Source organism: Gallinula chloropus (genome assembly GCF_964237585.1).
Source record: "Gallinula chloropus genome assembly, chromosome: 1".
NCBI classification, from domain to species: Eukaryota; Metazoa; Chordata; class Aves; order Gruiformes; family Rallidae; genus Gallinula; species Gallinula chloropus.
In genome coordinates, this window is record NC_140085.1 from 29918444 (window position 1) to 29938851 (window position 20408).

The window sequence follows — 20408 nt, forward strand, 5'->3', positions numbered from 1 at the left end:
ACAAGTACTGGGATCTTTAGAAATACATTTTTATTCTGTGGGCTTTACAGGCTCAGTGTTGGCCTCAGGATTTCCTTCTCTGCTGATGTTTACCAACCCAGTCCAAGTGCATGGACTCAGGGCTTTCATCCCAAAGGAGAAACTTCAGTCTCCATGCAGGGTAAGCTACAAAACAGCTTTCCCGCTGGTGAATGTCCACTTTGGTAAGAGTGACAAGGACCACCAGTCCTTGGGGTGACACCCGCCTCCTGCTTACCGAGCACCTCTGCCTCCAGCAGGAAAGTTGAGGTCGGTTCTACACATCCCTACGGTGACCCAGGACACCAGCCAGGAAAGTCTGCATAAAGCAAATGACTTATACCAAACCTTCAAAGAGGAAAAGGGAAAATGAAGCCACATCTCTTTTCCTTGTAAAGCACTTCAAGGAATGCCTGCAGAGATTCTGGGTTTGTTTTTCAAAGAATCGTATACATACGTACACACACACACACATACATACATACATATTGTACACACATGCACATTCTTTAATTTTAGGTCCTGCTCTCCTGTCGGGAGATGATATTAGAGTAGATCACTGTACCTAGACAAGAAGACTATTTGTACTCTCTGCAAGCAACCCCACACACTTGGAAAAAAAATAAATTCAATGTGGAATTTTTACTGTCACACTGAAGCTGAAGTGAAATCTTAATATTACCTCTTTATTTGGATATTTGTTATTAAAGCAATCTTATTAAATAAATCAATATGTTAGATGAAAACTGAGCCTGCCCAGAAGTCTTTGTAATACAAATGGCAATCACTTTTCTGCTTGGTGGATACTTCTCTCACACATTATGTTTAATCAAGGTTTAATACTTCACTGCACCTCTATTTTGGTCTTTAGGCAGTCTTGTGTCCTCTCTGTGGGTGCTATGCACAGGGCACTGTCAGGTCAGACAGTCTCTGAACAAGAACATCTGGTTTTCCCAGCGCCCATGTTAGTTATAAAGTAATGTTCATCCTTGGCAGCTACTCCAGACAGTATCTTTAGGTAGGTAAGGTATGCATAGTCATGTCCAACATGCAGATAACCAAACCAAAGCAAAGAAATGAAAACGCAGTCCACAATAAAAGGAAAACAGTTCCCACTCTGTTAGCAGGAACACTATCTGCCACCTCCCTGGGTGGTATGCAGAGCTCCCAACCCAAAAACTCCACAGAACCTCTCCCTGACTCCGGCTATAATTCGAGCTAACCCCAGTTCTCCATAAAGATGTCATGACCTTGCTTTCATAGCTTCTGTTCCCACTCAACAGGATGGACACAAGCCATTTCATTCTGCAGCACTTGGCATTTCTGCTGAACTGCACACAGAAGTTAAAGAACAAAGTTAACGGCTGGTGTGGAGGCTGGAACCTGGCAGCTGGAGGCAAATGCACGTTCCCTGTCTTTAGAGTCTGGTACCAAGCTAGACTTTCTGTTTATTGTTGGGAAAGAGCTAAAGAAACATTATTTTTGCAGTACTCCCTAGCCCAAAGTGCTTGACGGTCGGCAGAGATCCAAGACTCACCACAGCCAGAGGCTGGAAAACACTTCTTAAAAACAAACAAATGCACAAGCAAACAAACAGCAGACAAAACCAAATAGGGTAAATGACACAGAGAAACCCCAGTTCCGAGAGCCACAGAGGATTTCTGTGAAGGGACAGAAACCAGTTCCATCAGTGGCACTTTTACACTGCTGCATGTCACATTCCTGAAGGCTGGGAAACGACTAGTATCATGTACTCAAGACAAGAACAAGGAATGTCCTTCCTCTCAGGAACATTAATATATAAACCACAAGCCCATGCTAGCAGTATAATAGCATTATACATCATCTTTTTTTAAAAAAAAAAGCACAATAATATTTTTCATGTTAAAAACAATAATGTTTTTAATGTTTCTGTACTTTTTCTAGCTACAAAAAATCCCCTTTAATGTTATGCTTTAATTATTAACACAGAGTTTCAAATTACATGTTCTCAAAGAAAGGTATTTTTCCACTCAAATAATAGGTTATCAATGGCTTTCAGACACTGAGTTCCATTTTAGACTTCCCCAGTTTTGCCATAATTATTGAACCTTCACTGAACCCAGGAAGGATCAGGCTTACATTAGATTTGGCCCTATTCATCTTATAGATATCTGTTTTCCTTCTGCATACCGGCTCCTGACTGCAGCCAGCCCTATACAGATCCTTCCCTTAAATTTACCTGCTTTTTAATTTCTCACATTTGGACAAAGAGTAAAATTTATGCTGGATCTTTCAGTAAGGAGATCCAAAAAAAAGGGGCCTAAAAGGGATTCTTCCGAAAAGCAGCAGCACCTACAAGTGAAGAACATGGTACCTGATTCTAATGACACTTCTCACATTCTTCACTTCGTTTGTAGTAAAAAAGAACAACCCAAGGGATGCACAGTTGGCATCCAAAGGAAACCACAATTTCTTCGCAAAAGCACTGTGGAGATAGCAGCAACTACAGGCCACCATTCAGGGTGGGATTCTGAGGATTCTGGCATTCCAGCCAGGGACCTGAGCTCTCTGTTAGAGACCAGGGATAGAGCAGTGCTGGCAGAAAGAGACACAGTTGTCCCCACCTGCTACTGGGTGTCTCAGCAAATGGCACAGGCCCAAACAACGGCACAGGCCGAAACCCAACTTGCAGGCAACTGAGGTCAGGTGAGATGATCCCTACCCTGCTTTGAATGAAAAATCAGATGTGACAGAAGTCTATGAGAGCTGCCAGGAGGGATAGATGGCTGGAGGAAAAGGCAAGACACAAATTAGAAGGAAAAGAAATCCATAAAAAAACAACATAACTTTAAAAAAGCAAAAAGCTCTTGTCCTCAGAAGAACAGAGTAATTAACAAACAAGCTTAATCCGCAAGGATATATACTTTCTGCCTTGCTGCTCTCTGGAGCTGTAAACTGCGTTTATTTGTAATTCTGATGAGTTTTGTGCTCTGGAATCTCTCAGTTACACTGAAAAGGAGACCCTGAAGGGCAGTTCAACTCCTGGGCTCACCTGGATCAGAAAGCTTTTCTGTGAAACTGCTCCGGGTGCACGCTGACATTACCGAGAACGTGGCCAATTTTACTCAAAAGACGGTTCTGCGCTCAACAGTGGAATTACTCCGGGTGTATATGTGACCAGAATTTAGCTCAGTCTGACCTACCAGCTCTGTGTAGTATGTGCTTATTATCCTGGGACTTTACAATGTCCAACAAGTTCGGAAAAGTCAGCCTGACTCAGAGATCCACACAGAAGTATGGGCTTTTTACAGCAGTTTTAAGAATACAGGCGGCAGCTTTCTAAATGCAAGTATTTCTTACAAAATCAGACCTGTTATTTTCAAACATCTTTAAAAAGGAGCTAAAAGAAATCCCATGCAGGTGAAATTCCTGCCAAAGATGCTTCCTTTCAAGTATGGAGCAAGTAAAAATACAAAATGTACTGCTTTGTACATCCCAAGAAGAACTTCAGAGACCCCCACAACCTTTGGGCAATATTCAAGGCTGTCAGGACACATAAAGCAGCAAAAAAGGCATCCCCCAGGAACCGGCAATAACTATATACAGGTACCAGTAAGCATGCTGGGGGGGACAAAGGCACTGCTGGTCTTAGACTTCAGCAACCTAGGAGAAGGCCTCTCCACGTTTAAGAAATGCCAGCACTCCCAGGGCTCTCTTTTACAACCAGAAAAAAACCCAAACTCCAGCGGAAAGAAGTAAAGTAGGACATAAAATTTTATTCTGAAATGATCTCTGGCCACAACAATAAAATGTAACAAATATTCACTAGAACAGTCTTAACTCCTGCCATCAGCTGTACAATACATACAGTATCATAAAACTGGCCACTAGGATTAAAACCCACTACAACATCTTTAATGTTAAGTGGCAACAGCAGCATCTCACAGAAAATTATACATACATATATACACAGTCCACATTCAATCGTTTTTCACATGTTTTCAGTACACACAGTTGCAGCATATTACAGTCACGTGTCTAACGCGTTGCCCAATAAAAACCCAAGCTACTGCTCCCACGTAATTGTAGCAGTTGAAGTGAGTTAATTACAATTTGTAGCAGAGATGTACAAGCCCCTAGAAACAATAGTTCACAAATGTTATTTTATTTAAATGCTACCGTAGCATTAAACTGGGCAATATTCTAATCTTTCCTGGCTGGGAAAAAGAGTCCTTTTTGTACTTATCACAAATATTATTGATGGAAAAAAGAATACTAAAAAAATGGAGAGCATTAAATAATGCACACCTTTTCCTAAAGATTCTAATATTGCCCGATGCTACTTATGTCTAATATTTTCAACATTCCCATGAAGTCATTTATAACTCCAAACCACCCACCAAGTTAAAAGTGGCTTAAGTGCCTTGCACCCAAATTGTAAAAATCCCTGGCCACCTTTATAAGAGCCAGGCACATATAAAAGGAATGCACTTTGGTTCATACCAAATGCCCTGGGATTAAATCACACTATAAAACTAAAGAGCTTGAGGTAAATTTTTACAAATACAGTTGATTTCTGTCTATTGTCACCATAACAAAAAATAATTTCAAAAAAACCCAATTTGATGTTAAAATACAACCAATGAGGAAGGGCCATCTTTAACCCTTTAATGAGACGTCCTACAGAGTGTCCTCTCCACCCCAGCAGTGTGATTGCCTTCCTATGTCTATTAAGGCCTCGATCATCTATCTACAGGATGTTTTAAGACAGGTATAGCATTTAAAAATAATTACATCCCTACTATCTGGTATCCAAAGGGTTAAAGAGGCCAAGATGCATGCCCTACAACACTGCATTTGTAACAAAAGGCACATTGTTAACACCAAGGGCACAATCCATCCTCTACTGTTAATCTACACATCTTGCATCATTCTGTTGTTCCAATACACTTAAGTGATAATGAACACTCCAGTGGTGCAAGAAACTGAGCCAAGTGAGACTGCAACCGAAGACAAGACAACACTGTGCTATTACTAGATCTGAAAATAGCTCAGACATCCCCAGACAATGGTAACATGTGAGACTAAGCACTGTTTCCAAGCCAACTTCTATCAGCCTAATTATCAGAGCCCTTAGAATAAAATCACATCAAAGCAAGAGGCAACGTCCTTCTCCCCCCCGCCCCTTTTTTTACAGGTATAAATAAGCTACAATAAAAAGCAGCTACATCACTTTAAAACCTTGATGAGTCTGCTCCTTTAGTATAGAGGAAGTCGCACTGTATCTGGGTTAAAAAAATAGCTCTGCACACTGTATTTTGGCCTTAAAGTTTCCGGTAGCATTTATGAAGGTGGATCATAAATGCAGTATTGGCATTAAGAACTGGTGACATGGAAAAGAAAATTTAGTGGTTTTAGCCCGTTAACGTGACCCATGAACATTATGAACGTTTTCACCTTAAATTGCCATGAATGGCAGGAACATGTATCGGTGTTCCCTTGAAAATACATTAAGGGAGGTGATTCTACTTCCGCCCCTAACATGAGCTTCCCTATTTCTTAACTTTTGCAGGAAGAGTTAAGGTAGAAAGGAGTGGTAAAGCCAAGTAGGTGGAGGAAGTAAAGATTCCCAGTTACTGTAGAAAAATACTCGGTATTGTATTCCCACAGTCAATTAATTTTATATGAAAATTAATATATCTCTTTTCCAGACTTAGAATTTACTGACCATAACTTACTGTATATTCATATCCCAAAAGCCACATCTTAGCTGTATTACTATATTTCATTTTCAACATGATTTCATACATGTTTACATATTGCACTTACACACGTTGTATAAAGTGGTGAACATTTAACACTAAATAATTTAATTTTACTAGAGGCAGGAAACAATTTTTTTTTAGAAAAAAGTTAGAAAAATGGTTGATTGATGCTCTAATTTCTACATTTATCAATCAACAAATACCACCCTCTATTCAGAAATGATTTTTGGAGCTTCTTTAGGTGTTGACTTTTTGGCAAGAAGTTAAGAGATATGTTTCCTGAGAATTCTGTCATTTTGCATTTATATCCCTCCCCCAGTCTTACATTAAATTAAAAATAAGCCAACCAACCAAAAAGAAAAGAGCTGTAAGTGGTAAAGTAATGAAGGAGAACTTAACCGGAAACTTTCTTGGCCTCCCAGGGGACCATGCTTTAAGTGTTTTTCATAATTTGTACAAGTAACTCAGTAAAATCTGTGTATATAAATGTTGCTTGTATTAGAGTTATTGAGGTTTAATGCAATCCAGTCTAGTATGTCTTGTTCTACCATCCATAAACCTATCTAAGTTGTGTTTTACTGTGTTTAAAATTCCCTTTTTGTATGTTTTATACATCCAATGTAGACCACAGCCATTTTATGTGATGAAATATCGATCTTGGATTTCAAACTGTTCTTGTTGAAAACATGCTACAACGTGTGAATATTTCTGTCACAGGTCTAGACAGTATTCCTCAGTGAAGACCATCTATCTTCCATGAATGCAGTTAAAAGTAAAACAGAAAAACCAAAGCATTAACACACACACACACACACATGAACAAATCTCCACACACCTCTAACTTCCTTCAAAGTTAATTTTCCTCTACAAATGCCAAAGATTAAATCAAATTCCAACCATTTCACTTTACTTTGAAAGTACCTAGGATGGCGTCTGCCAACTGAAGAGCTATCCACTGAGGATCTTTCCATCTGCAGTTATGCTGTCTAAGGTGAAGTACTTTTCTTTGGGAAGCAATGTAGTAATAGGGTTTTCCCCTACATGCAGATTGAATCTGAAGTGTAAATGTACCAGAGAGGTCAGTCTCTCAGACAAACATTGTCAGAAGAAATAAAAGCAATCTGTGAAATCCATGTAGCATAACAACAGTCTGGAAGTTACAGTGTAAAACTGACAGAACGAGCATTTCTGCCCATGTGATTCCGGGAGACCAAGATGCACGTTAGGAGAGAAAACAGGAGAGGGGAAAATAAAGAAAAAAAAAAAAAAGAGAGAGAAGCCCAGTGTGACTGCTCAATGTTACAAACCTGAAATGAAGTGCAGAATGTTTTGCTTTACCAACTCATCAGTCACTTTCAGATTCAGAGGAACAGACATACTTCCATCGCCATTCTTTCTGACACTGCCTGTTCCCCTCACGCTACCAGGTGGCATGCATGGTAATAGTCATGTTAGTCCTGGATGCTCTTATTTTTTGCATCATATTTAAATGCTCATTTTAATCAAAAAAACATTACTTTGGAATAGAGAAAGAGTTCCCCAGGAAGTGACCGTATCATTAGCGGTACCACTACTTTCTCTGGGCTACCATACTGAAAATGACAACCCAACATGCTGTGGCTCCACTTCAAATTACAAGTTTACTGGTGCTTAACTGTATTTTTGAGTATTCTCCCTGGAGTCCAGTCATGGGTAAGTGTGAGTGTTTGCAGAATCAACTCATACCCATAAAATCCAAAAGGTAGAATCTTACATATTTACCCCTGGTGAAACCTAGTATGAACCATGGAAGAGAAAGGTTAACAGCTTTGACACCACGCTGCAATGCATGACAGTCATGTTGTAACCAGTGGCCTGCCACTGATGTTTATTACTGTGTCACACTAGTTACAGTAAGGCTAATTGTACTGTAGAAGACAAACATTTTAAAAAATAAGTATAAAAACTTAAAGCATTGTCCCCGTGTTTTTTATAAAAACAAAATCAACATTTCTTACATTTAAAATGAGTGCTGAAAGATACAAATGAATAAAGTTATTGAGCAAATAAAATGTATATCTGAGCTACTTTTTCATACAAATAAGGCTCAGCCACATCGTATCTCTCATATTAACAGCATTGGGTTTTTATTAAACTCAGCTAACGAGTTTTGGCAACACTGTTCTTTGCTGAATATTCCCATTGGCATCTGTCATCTGTGCCAAATTAGTCCTCAGTTTTGAAGCTGAGCTTGAAGTTGGAGGTAACTTGGAAATCGATGTTATAGCACCAGTGCTTTCTGTAATTCTCTTCGCCGAGGCCTTTTCCCCAGTCGGAGGCTTTGGCAATCGTCTCCTTAGCCAGGGATGCCGCAAAGCCTGGCTGGGTGTCATACGGATAGCAGGATCCCATTCTAAACACTGTTTTAAGAAGTCAAGGAACAGGGGATCATCACATCCCTTTAATGCATTGCCCCATTCTCTGCTTTCTGGTGGGCCACGTAGTTTTCCCCTCCGAGAGCGTCCACCGTTAAGTATTACGGAGCCATCAGACAAGGTTGTGATGCTGCAATAGCGGGGGTACCCCTTAGAGCTCACAAAGTTTTTGGCTCGCTTGGATGAATCTAAGAGTTTTGGAGAAGGCATGCCCAATAGCTCAATCATACAAGCCAGCTGGTCTCCTTCATCTTCTCCAGGTAAAAGTGGATAACCGGTGAGAAGCTCTGCTAGAATACAGCCCAAGCTCCACATATCTATGGGCATCCCATAACGAGCACCAAGGATGACTTCAGGTGCACGGTAAAAACGTGACTGAATGTAAGTGTAGACACGCTGATGTTCATAACAACTTGAGCCAAAATCAATCACTTTAATACCACTTCTACCCTGCTGCTTCAACAGAATGTTCTCAGGTTTAAGGTCACAGTGAATGATTCTGTTTTTGTGCAAAGCATCCAAGCACTGTAAAATTGAGTGGGCAAACTTGCGGACCAAAGGTAGGCTAAAGCCCTGAAACTTGTTTTTCTTTATTAATTCATACAGGTTCATGCTCAGCAATTCAAATGTCATGCAGATATGGCTGCGGAATGTGAAGTTTTCCAACATGTGAATAACATTCATGTTGTTATCCTTATCTTGCTTCCGGAGATGCTCCAGGATCTTGATTTCTTCCGCAGCTTGGCGGTGGAAACGTTTTTCATTTCTCACCATTTTTAGTGCCACATGCTGATGCATCTTGTGATCATAGGCCTTCACCACCTGCCCAAAGCTTCCTTTCCCTATGACTTTCAGGACTTCGTACCTGTACGCGATATGATCATGGGGTACTTGTATGTAAGACCCTTGGTCATCATCATACCCGCAGTTGTTTGAACCACCAATCACGCCTTGCCGCTTCTTTGCATTTGGACCCAAAAAGTATATTTCAGGGTAGCTAAAAATCTCGTGATGCTCAAAAGCTGTTAATTTTTGCATGTATTGCTTCATTGCCTGCTCTGGTGTCATAACAGAGGCTTTCACCTTCCCTGTTCCATCTGTAGATTTTAAAGAGCTGGAGCTCCCTTGTCGTCTGTGAGCACTCTCTGACTGTCTGTCCTGAACCACTGGCAATCCAGATTTGCCTAGCGTTGTAAGTCCATTTGGCTGTGTCGTCAGAACCGTCCTCTTGTTACTATTATCTTCAAACAGCTGCTGAACCTGGATTTGTCCATGGCTACCAACATGGAGGTGCTCATTCATTGTGTGCTTACTGCCTCCAACCTAAAATTGAAAATAAATACACACCCAGTTAACACGAAAAGTATGAACTCTGTGCTTCACCATCCATTCTGCAACCTGCCATCCTGCCTAAAACACCTCAAAACTAAGTATCTTCTTAGGAGTCACCTGTCTACAGATAATGTAAAAAATACAGCACATATACTGTGATACTGCTAGAAGCTATTAAATTTTCCAGATCCTTGTATCTCAAATGCCACTTTCCCGACTCTTTAAAATGCCTGCAACAAGGCAATCACAGATGTGCTACCACGATAAGCTTACAATTCTTCCAAGGAATCTTCAAGGCATCAGTCCTGTAACATCACGAGGTATGCTTGAGGGACATTAAATCAGGCTTTACAGAACATAGTAGCAGTTTCATGGATGCTGGAGATCACTTTGTAATGCTTGCTAGAACTTAGATGGCTAACGGTGCCCTGGTCAACTGTTCTCTGAAATCAAAATTTTTACTTGTTCCTATATTTGATGTGTATCAAAACCCCCAGATACAATGTCAAGCAATAAGGAATGTGCTGTGATATGCACAAAGAGGCAAAACCCTGCATTTCTGAGGTTCAGTAGATGCCATTCACTGTGTGCAGTATTGTCACTATTAAGCACAGTATTCAAATCAGTGAAGCATAAGCATATCCTTTAGCACTTTCCCAAAACAGTCTTATAATGATTTTTAACCAAGATGAGATTTGGAGCCTGATACAGACTTGAGCAGAAAAGAAAACCACTCCCTTGAACAAAACACAAGCAACTTTATTTAGAGGAATGGCAAAAAATTACGTTGATTTTAGAAATTATATTTGTTCTTGACAGTTTTCACAAGGGAATCATCAGCAGCATTCAGCATCTCCAAGCAAAGAAACACTGAAAGTGGTGGGGTGTGAAAACAACTATTGCTCAAAACCTGTTATTTTTAAGGAGAATCGAAAAATTTACAAGCATACACTTGCCACTAAAATAGCTGTCCTTATAATTCTTCGTTTGCTCTCAAGTAGAGGATAATTAGTTTGTCTTCTGCCTGGTCTTATACAAACGTGGGAAGAACTCCCCTGCTGTCTCTTCAGCTGATTCACTACTCTTAATATTTATGCCAAATTACTAACCAAAAGTTCACTGATAGCTGTCAGACAGATGATCAAGACAGGGTTGAGAGCACTTTTAATCTGAACCTTTTTTTTTTTCTAGGCAGCCAAGGAAAACACATTCCTCATGCACTTAAGGTTGCTGAAATGAAATCAGAAAATGACAGTTGTGTGCTGTGGATTGAGGTGATGAAATCTGTGCTGCAACCGCAGAAGTGCTTCCTAATGAGAAAACCAGGACATACAACGCAGACCCGAGCATACTTTGAGCTTGTGTCAAGGTATCACAGTCTGATGTTGGAGAAGCATGTTTTTGTAAATTCAGTTAACTTGCTCCTAAGGAGTTAGCCAGCTGGACACCAGCTTCACCTTCAGATAACATTTTGAAATCTGCAGATCTGAAACTCATACAACATATGAACAAGAGCTCTCAGGGGCTGGTTCTGCTGAGTTCACGGCTCTTCTGATTCCATTTTGACTCACGTTGAATAAATGGTTCATTTTACTTCCTCACTGCTGTTTGACTGTGTGCATGTATTTGCAGAGCAATTTGGGCTTAAACTATCAAATGTGATCAATCTGACAGAAAGTGTTGCCACACAGTTGCAATTCAGAGCAAAGGCATTTTTAACATTTCAGCATAGTGAAGAGATACTGGATATCCACACTAATTCCCTTCCTAGTTTGACATCTCAAAAGCACCAGGAATTAAATTATCAAGGGTACTTAACGGGCCTATCATACCTACAGAGAATTTCTTCAGATCAAGTCCGAAGCACACTGCAGTAGCAGTTTCCTTAAGGCTCCCCTGATTCTCTACATAAATAGCAGTTACTGAAAATAAAAGAAGAAAATTCTGCCCCAAGAGCTGCTACGTAACACATCTCAGAAGAAGCAGATGTGTCAGAGGTTCAGCACATGCAGTGTTGCAAAACTGTGAGAATTTACAACGAAGCAGCTGAGTAACTGTACAGACAAGAACTTAAACTAGAAAACTCCAGGCAAAAACGTTTCTCCTGTGGCACTGGTTCAGTAACAAAGAATGTACCTGGACTGTAGACAATACTGATGTACAGAAAATGAGGAAAAAAGAGCATAGAGGAGGAAAAACATATTTAAGAACTTCTTAACTTAAGTACTCATTGCCACAGTTCACATCTTGAATTTCTTTGGGCTTTTTTTCCACTTGAGTCACCTGTTTTCAGAGCTAACTATTTCCTGCGCTTCCTAAACGCTGGATTGGGGAATTCTTTGAACTTCAGTTACTTGCTGGAAAAAAAAAAGTAATTTCTGCACTCTCCAGAGAAACTAGAGGGTTCTTTTTCTTAAAAGCATGTTTACAAACACATTCCGAAGTGTAAACCATGCTTCCTGCACCTTCAGGCAGCCTCGGTGGTTTCTCTTGCTGCTCACAGGTTTGTTTATTTTTTTTCCAAGCAGCAGAATGAAGTCACCAGCATTATCCCAGCTTTTCCCCAAATCAAAATGACCGGTTTTGCCAGTTACAGTCAGCTGCAGCTTGGGAATGCAAATGCAGATGCAGACAGTAGTAATGGCTTTCTTTGTGGAAGAAAAGACACAGGCTCTATTCCAAAAGCTGTGGGGGGAGAAGAGAACTCACTTTTCTTTCAAAAACCCCAACAGGAGTTTCCGAGTTATCACACACGCCACAAAGTCATTAAGAAAAATGGACTTTCCCCATCACAGGGTACAGCCTGCACAGGAACCACCACCTCTTCTTCTATTTACAACCTGGAGGAGGGTTGGATTCTTACCAGCCCTTTGCTCTGCCTATCTACTTCTGGCTACCAGGCGTCATAGACTACCATCAAGTTCAGGCTTGCACTGCTTACAAGCTCCACAGGCTTCACCAGTGACGCTGTAAGTTCCCTGAACCACAACTAATGGGCTTGGGAAGCTACAAAGGACTACAGACTTCTTAGTCTAACTAGAACCAAACTGTTCATGGCACACAGAAGCTCCATCAGCCTTTCATCAGAAACCGTAAGCCTGAGAGGTTTACAACGTGTCACCCTTTTGCTTCTGCAGAGGGCCTGTAAATTCCAGGACCAACCTACAGTGCTATCAACCTGCATGCACTTCTGCAGCTTGCTTGTTATATATTTTACTGTCTGTACTCAGACCCATCTATGCCTTTAAGATTTACATACTGTTATAGCACACATCTTCAAAAACTTATTGATGTGCACATTCTCCATATAACATATTGAAATAACAGCTAAGCCTGAACTCAAAGAACTAATCTTCCTGAATCTTCTGGCAACATCAATTACAAAGCAGCAAATGTTACAATGTGGGTTTTATTTTCTCTCTCAGTAGTTTTCTTAACTTCTACCAGCTACAATTTTGCTTTAACTTTGGTTTGCTCAGTTTATGGAAGTTGATGGCTATGGCAAAAACATTCACCTAACCTTTTGAAGTAGAGACACATGGCAAAACAAATGAACCCACTATTTTGGGGGGGATGGGAGTGTTTGGATGCTTTTGTTTTCATAAATGGGTTTAGGGACAGTAGAACAGACCACAGAATTATAGGGGTTGGAAGGGACCTCTGGAGATCAGCTAGTCCAATCCCCTGCTAAAGCAGGGTCACCTACAGCAGGTTGCACAGGATTGTGTCCAGGTGCATTTTGAGTATCTCCAGAGAAGGAGACTCCACAGCCTCTCTGGGCAGCCTGTCCCTGAGTGAAAAAGTTTCTCCTCAAGTTCAAGTGGAACTTCCTATGTTCCAACTTGTCCCCACTGTCCCTTGTCCTGTCACTGGGCACCACTGAAAAGTCTGGCCCCATCGTCTAGATATCCACCCTTTAGATAAGCATTGATGAGATCCCCCTTCAGTCTTCTCCAGGCTAAACAGCCCCAGCTCTCTCAGCCTTTCTTCATACAAGAGATGCTCCAATCCCCTCATCAACCTCGTAGCCCTCCACCAGACTCTCTCCAGCAGGTCCCTGTCTGTCTTGAACTGGGGAGCCCAGAATTGGACAGAGAACTCCAGATGTAGCCTCACCAGGGCACAGCAGAGCAGAGGACAACCCCCCTGGACCTGCTCGCCATGTTCTTCCTGATGTACTCCAGGGCACCACTGGCCTTGTCCACAAGGACACACTGCAGGTTCATGGATAACTTACTGTCCACCAACTTACTAAACTTAAACTACAGACGTGTAACAACATGAAAGTAGCATAAAACTGAGTCTACCCTGCTAACAAGAAGGGAAACCAACTGACAATTCCTTTGCAGTAACAGTCAACGCAGTGGTCTATTCCAAGACCACCTACAAGACTGTGACTATGGGATTAAACACTGCTGGAGCACATACATCTTCCAAAAGCACCAATACATTATGTAGTTGTTATCTTACTGTATCTTTGCAAAAATCACTCAGTGTGATATTAGCACCCTATAAAACTATCCAAGACAGACACATGCTTCAGCTATATATTATCATTTTATTTTGAGCAAAACCCCAGGATAAAAAATTGCTGTCAATCAGAATCTAAAAAGGTTTATGAAATGAATCTTAATAATAAAGCAATCGTGACGGCCTGCTGAAATACTGCACATGAATAAGATGTCTTTATCTGCTATTACTTTGCATAGATGAGGACTAGGGTAAAAGAGTGTTCCAAAGTGGTAATCGAGTTAAAACAATAAATGCTACACTACATATCACCTTCTTCACAGCATTTCTGGGCATGACAGCTTCAGCCCTACTATGCTGAACATGCTAGAGGCATATGGTATCAGGTGTAGCATGCTTCACTGCTTATTTTGTAGACTACAGCCTGAGCAAATGTACAAAAGGCCTTTTTTTTCTTCCTCAATAAATGAATTCAAGAGCATTCGTCTTGTTCAGAACTAGAAATAGCTACCAATTAGTATGATAACAATAATGCAGGATTATCATAATGGTTTTATTATGAATATGGGTTTTATACACTGAAAGACTAAGCCCTTGTCCTAACTAGCCTGTGGCTCAACAAGAGCTGTAGAAAAAACACACCATTTGGAATTTTTGCTGCTGTCATATTTGGTCCATATAAGCTTATTTTTTTTAAAGTTAACTTTGACTTTATATAGCAAATATTTTCACAGACAGAACTGTGTGCCTCAAGATCTGATGCTTATTCATTTTTTTTTCCTCCTGTCAGGACTATGCAGGCACAATGAGCCTGAATACTTCTAGGACACCCTGCATGTATTATGCATGTTGAAACCAAGGACAGTCAATGCACACTAAATTGAACCCTCTAGGTAAACTGAAGCATACACATATGAGAGATGTGCCCAAATGTACTCCAGTCCCTGTAGCACAGCCACCAACTGTTGCAGCCCAATTTTCAGAGCACCCCATTAAAAGTTAAAATAGCTTCACATTCCTCTTAGACTCAAGTTTTATGTGGAAAAAGATACATTGAAAGAAACCTAGATATAACAAAGTCTAGGTCATCACTATAAAGTTATTTCCACTCAATCAAGACAGCATTTTTGTGGCAATTCATTACATGAGAACACCACGATAGGAAGGTATTTTCTTTGATTTTACCTGCTTTAAAACTGCTGCTCACAATAAAAATTTGCTGCATGTGACCCACCAGACCTTCATGTCAACAGAATCCAGAAGCTCTGATCCATTACAATGTAAATTAATTTTGAAACGTTTTTATATTTCAATTTTTTAAAATTAAGACTGAAGGACTGAGGCAAGAGTATATGGATAGACATTCATCCCTGTGGTGGCAAAAAACCCCCAGGGTTGCTGTAGGGAATCCTTAGAAAGGGCTTGAAGAGGGAGAGCACTGAATCATACACTGTAAATGGGTTCTTGTTACAGTACCAGACAGGAGGAGAAGATTAAGACTGCTTTTCTGTAAGAGAAACAGGAAGAGTGCAGAATGCAGGGACACGTGCCAAGTAAGAAAGAACAGAGATGGAGGTAGGCAGAAGACTGAGACAAGAGTCTGGGAGAGGGACTCACAGATGGGTGGGGATTTACACGAGCTGAGCAGCAGGCAAGCAAGATAATCTCTCCTGCAGCATGTCAAGTGGATGTAAGAACATCATAATGAAACAGGAGAGAGTGAATAGAAAAAGGTTCCAATCATCAAGGCAAGAACTTAAGGCTTCAAAAGAGAAAGCAATGACTTTGGAGAGGAAAATGAAACACAAGGGGCTGGAAATAAGTTAATGTTCACCATGAGCCAAAAAGATAGTCAAGAATGGAAGCAGACACAAATAAGTCTAGAATGAAGCCACGATTCTTTTTAAAAACAAAACCTTTCTCTGGTACAATACACAACAGCCTCCTTAGCAACAAAGGTTGCTGTGATTGCAGACTGCAGACAAAACCTCTGCCCTGTTACACAAAGCCTGTGTAAAACAGCGTCTTCCCCCCTTCTACCCATACTCTCCCCCACGTTCATCCCATGTTCTACCAAACAATGAAACTTCACTTGAAAGTTAGGAGACAAGAGTTTCACTAGAGGTGAGATGTCACAGCTCACTGCTTCAAGAAATAAAACAGGTAGTGGAGATCTCCTCTGTCTAAATTAAAAGAAAAAACTTTTTAGCTTTAATGAAACACTATATTCAATCTCAGTCTCTCTTCACAAGTGTATATATAATCAACTTGCTTACATCTAGCCACCACCAAGTTCAACCACGCAAGCAACTTGTACCTCCTGAAAGTCTGAAACACAAATACTCTCAATTTGTAGCTCTTACACAAGTCTCACAAAAACAACAGAATAGGCAGATGAACACAAAGAAGGAAAATGGTTGAAGAAAACGGAAATGTTCCATTTTAAATAGATCCAACTGGAAAAAGTAGTGGGATGCAAAACCAATGGTTTCAACCAGTCAGTGTCAGCTGAGGTCAGTAGGCCTGAAGTTTATAGAAAGATCACATAACAGATACAGCTCTTTTTTTTTTTTTTTTTAGGTTAAAATTCAGCATTCTGATGTCACATCTGAACCTTACCACTAAAAGTTGTGTTAGCCAACCACAAAATAACCACCTAAAAATTCAGAAAGGCAGCCTGAGGTATTTCTGTAACAGTACCCAAGGCTCAATAAATACTGTAGAGTAGATTCTGTATCACAAAGGAGAGACAGAGATTGCAACAGTCAGTATCTTGGGGATCATCCCTGTGTGCTTCATAAAGTATTTAATCTTTAGGTGTAAATATATATACATGCATATATGCTATATATAAACATGCTTGTACACAAGATAAATGTATAAAATACTTGAATTAGAAAAATGTAGCGCTTCAACACCCCTTGCATGTTTTCATACAGACTTCATCTCTCTCTATATATGTATATATGCACAGACACTATATATAACATACAAACACATATAAATCTATGCATAAAAATACCAAAGTTATGTGCTTCCAAAATTAGTAAGTAGTCTCAGATAATAGCTGGACCACTGTGCTTTCACGAATCCTAAATTGAGCCTGGGGTCTGTTACATGTGGGCCCCTGTTATTCGTGGGCCCATCTCTATGTGCAGTTTCACAATGGGTGTCCAAGCTGCTTGTAGTATGTTCCCTTTCTTTCTGCCTTTGTAAAAAAAAAAACCCACCCAAAACTAAGCCTCTGCTGCAACTCTAAAAAAATCAACCAACACTTAAACTGATACATAAATGTGAAAGACTTGGCCCTTGATACTAATGAACAATTCAGATACAGACCCTAGCTACATAAATACACAATGACGTTGAACTCAAGCATGCAGCTCCACCTTGAATTTACAGAATATTCATCATTCCTTTTGAGAACATCCTAAACATACCAATTTTTTTTTCATTTAAGCCAACTTTTTCTATAAATGGATTTGTGTAAGATGGTTTTACCCCTGAAGCTACACAGAAAGTCACAGAAACACTAATATCTAAATGCATAGTTTCACCTTCCACTAGCCCATAATCACATTACCATTTAAAGCTTTGCCATATGTTTACAAAGATAGTACGTGAGCATCCATGAAAACCTCATTAATTCTAAGAAAAGTATGCCATCAATGCCTTTCAGGGTCAGTGTAATATCTTTCATAATTTAAAAGGAAATGTATGCAATAAAAATTTCAAATATTCAGTATTAGCATGACAGCATATAGACCCTCTCTCTCTACTCCGTCACGCCTTCAGGACAAGAGATACCCTCTCTCATCCATATATAGTGGCATACTTGGGAAGTTTCATTCCTGGTAGATTAACTAGGAGTGGGAGATAATGTGAGATATCACAGAACCGGAAAATAACATCCTTTTCATACCATCAGTGCTTATTTCTTTAGGTAAACTACTGCAGCAATAAAGTCAGATTCATCCAATCATTGTTCCTGAGTACAGCAATAGCTATTTCTAGGGAAGACAGCTATCAGCCTGAGCTAATCAGACATATAAGGGGAGAAGAGCCTTCATTTTTCACCACAATTCATGCGACCCTTTAATCACAGTGACTAACCTCATTGCCAAAATAATGTCATCTAAAAAATGCATTTACCAGAACAGCTCCTCTGTGCGAATGTGGAAGATGGAATTTGTCACTGAAAATGAGACACCAAACCAGATTGAAGGGTCGCTGGGGAAGGGGGCGGGGGGGGGGGGGTTTAAGCTGCTTCTCAGTGCAGTCACAGGGTCCCGGCCTCACAACAAACACGCACATTTGATCGGAGACTGCAGAAATTAAATACGCTTTGCTTACGGACCAAGCACGTCGTTAGGCGGGACGAGCTGCCCGCGGCGTTAGGACCTCTGTCCCCTCCCGCCGCGGGATGCCCGTGAGGGCTGGCGAAAGGAGAGCGGCGGCGGTGCGGCAAGCCCCCAGGGCCAGACGCCTCTTCCCGGCTCCCCCCTTCCTCCCCCGCTCCCCTCCCCGCCCCGACTCCCCGCCCCGTGCCCGGGCTCACCGTGTGGGAGGCGTTGCTGGCCCTGAGCGGCGGCAATACGAGGGGCGACGGCGGGCCGGTCCCAGCTCCTGCCCGGGAGACCCCGGCTCCGGTGCCGGGGGAAGACTGCAGCGGGCGGCCGCTGTCCCCTGCCCTGCCTGCGGAGAGCAGAGGGGTGAGCGCGGTGGGCAGCGGCGGCCCCTCCGGCAGCGCGGCCGTCGGGGCGGCGACGGCCAGCGGCCCCGGCGTTTGGCCGGCACCGCCGCCCGTCCGTCTTGCTTCAGGCAGAAGCCATTAAAAGCTAATCACCTCCGCGGCGCACACACGCACCGATCCGGCTAATAGCGCGGGCAGGCTATGCTCGCCCGGCTAAACCCTTCATCCGAGATTAACCCGCCACCGACGGGCGCCCAACCGGGAGAACGAGCAGGCTCTGCCCCGCACACGCCTCGGGGCTGGACGGCCGGCCCGACCCGCCCCGAGCCGTCTGGCCCGGCGAGATCCCGGCCCCGCCGGGGATCCAGCAGGAGTTCGGCAAGTCTGCAGGGGGAAGAGGAGACAGTCACCGCTGCCCCCTGTCAAACGCGGCGATTCCCAGTATTTCCCGGGTCGTTTGTCTAAGTGATTTCTCCCCCCCCCCCTACCCCCTACCCCCCGCCCGGCATTCCCTGAGACGAACTCGCCATCCCACGTAACAGCAGCACGCCGGGGCCGAACACACAGCCAGCCCCCCGCCGACCCTCCGGGCTCGGCTGCCCGAGGGGAGGGTGGATCATTGTTCCGACGCGCACGGCCCCGCTGCGGCGGCAGCTGCGGGGGCAGCGGCGGAGCGGCCAAGCCACCTCCCCACCACCCTCCTCCCCTGCGCCGCACGGCCCGGCCCGGCCCAGCGCGGCTGGGGCGGCACGGGGAGCCCGCAGCCCGGCGCGGGGGTGATCGCGGCGGCCCCCTCCTTACCGGCTGGGTAGGCAGCACCAGCGGCGGCGCTAGCTGAGGGTTTTCTGGTTAACATGGCCGCTGGAAAGGAGGGAGAGGAAAAGGCATGTCAAGGTAGCTCTCCTCCGCTGCTCCTCGGCCTCTCCGGTCGGCGGCTGCCTCTCTTCTCCGATCAGCTACACCCAGACCCAGACGCGTCCTCCGCTGCATCCCCCTGGCCCCGGGCTGGCCGGACAGACCCTCCAACGGCCCGCCGTCGCCTCCCGCCGCAGCAGTAGCAGCAGCAGCAGCCGCGCCGCCGCCGCAGCCCCCGGCCCAAGCTCATCACCTCCCCCGCCCCCGCCCCGGTCGCCCCGGTCCCCTCACGCGGAGGAGGGGGCAGCAGAAGGCGGCCGGACAGGGCCCTCCTCCTCGCGCGGCGGAACAGGGACAAACAGCACACTGGAGCGTCAGTCCCCGCCCCGTCGGCCACCTCCCCTCCCTCCGCCCCCCCCCCTCCCTGCTACCGCCCCCCCTCGCCTGCCGCCCCGGCGGCGCGGCCCGCCGCTCCCCCCGAGCGCTCGTACGTTCTCTCAGCGCTTGCTGGGGAGCGCGCCCGGTCGTTGTTCCCCCCCCCTCCCCCCCAACGGCCGCCAGGGCGGGGGCGCGCGTCCCCGCCGGGCCGCCGGTCACCCTCGTGGGCCACAGCCATCTTGGCGGCCCACAGTCAGCCTGCGCCTCTCCCGGTCCCCCCCCCCTGCCTGGGCGGGCAGGGGCAGGCCGGCCCCCCGGCCCCTCGCCCCCACTGCGCCGGTGTGTGTGCGGCGAGGAGGAAAATCGGAGCGTGTGGGAGTCGGGAAAGGGGAGAGAGAGAGAGAGAGAGAGGGAGAGAGAAGTCGCGGGAGGAGGGGGGCCGCCGGCTCCTCGGGCAGCGGGGGTCACTCGTGTCAAACTGGAGGGACAAAGATGGCACCG

At 43.7% G+C, this 20408-nt stretch overlaps 1 protein-coding gene across 1 annotated transcript; it reads right to left on the reverse strand.

The window, feature by feature from the left end:
• Window positions 1-7293: 7293 nt before the first annotated feature.
• On the reverse strand, window positions 7294-19656 carry DYRK2 (dual specificity tyrosine phosphorylation regulated kinase 2). The gene is made up of 3 exons (XM_084279351.1): window positions 19476-19656; window positions 18540-18676; window positions 7294-9502 (listed from the first exon to the last, which is right to left on the reverse strand). The coding sequence occupies exons 1-3, from the start codon at window positions 19528-19530 to the stop codon at window positions 7901-7903; spliced, it is 1794 nt and encodes a 597-aa protein (XP_084135477.1). The 5' UTR covers window positions 19531-19656; the 3' UTR covers window positions 7294-7900.
• Between the last annotated feature and the right edge of the window lie 752 nt (window positions 19657-20408).

What these genes read in the sequence shown, in the direction of transcription:
- DYRK2 (XM_084279351.1), bottom strand. Translation starts at nt 19,530, where the DNA reads ATGTTAACCAGAAAACCCTCAGCTAGCGCCGCCGCTGGTGCTGCCTAC. An exon ending in TGGTGCTGCCTACCCAGCCG is followed by an intron (nt 18,677 to 19,475) that starts GTAAGGAGGGGG and finishes TGCTCTCCGCAG; the next exon opens with GCAGGGCAGGGGACAGCGGC. An exon ending in CCAGCAACGCCTCCCACACG is followed by an intron (nt 9,503 to 18,539) that starts GTGAGCCCGGGC and finishes TTTCAATTTTAG; the next exon opens with GTTGGAGGCAGTAAGCACAC.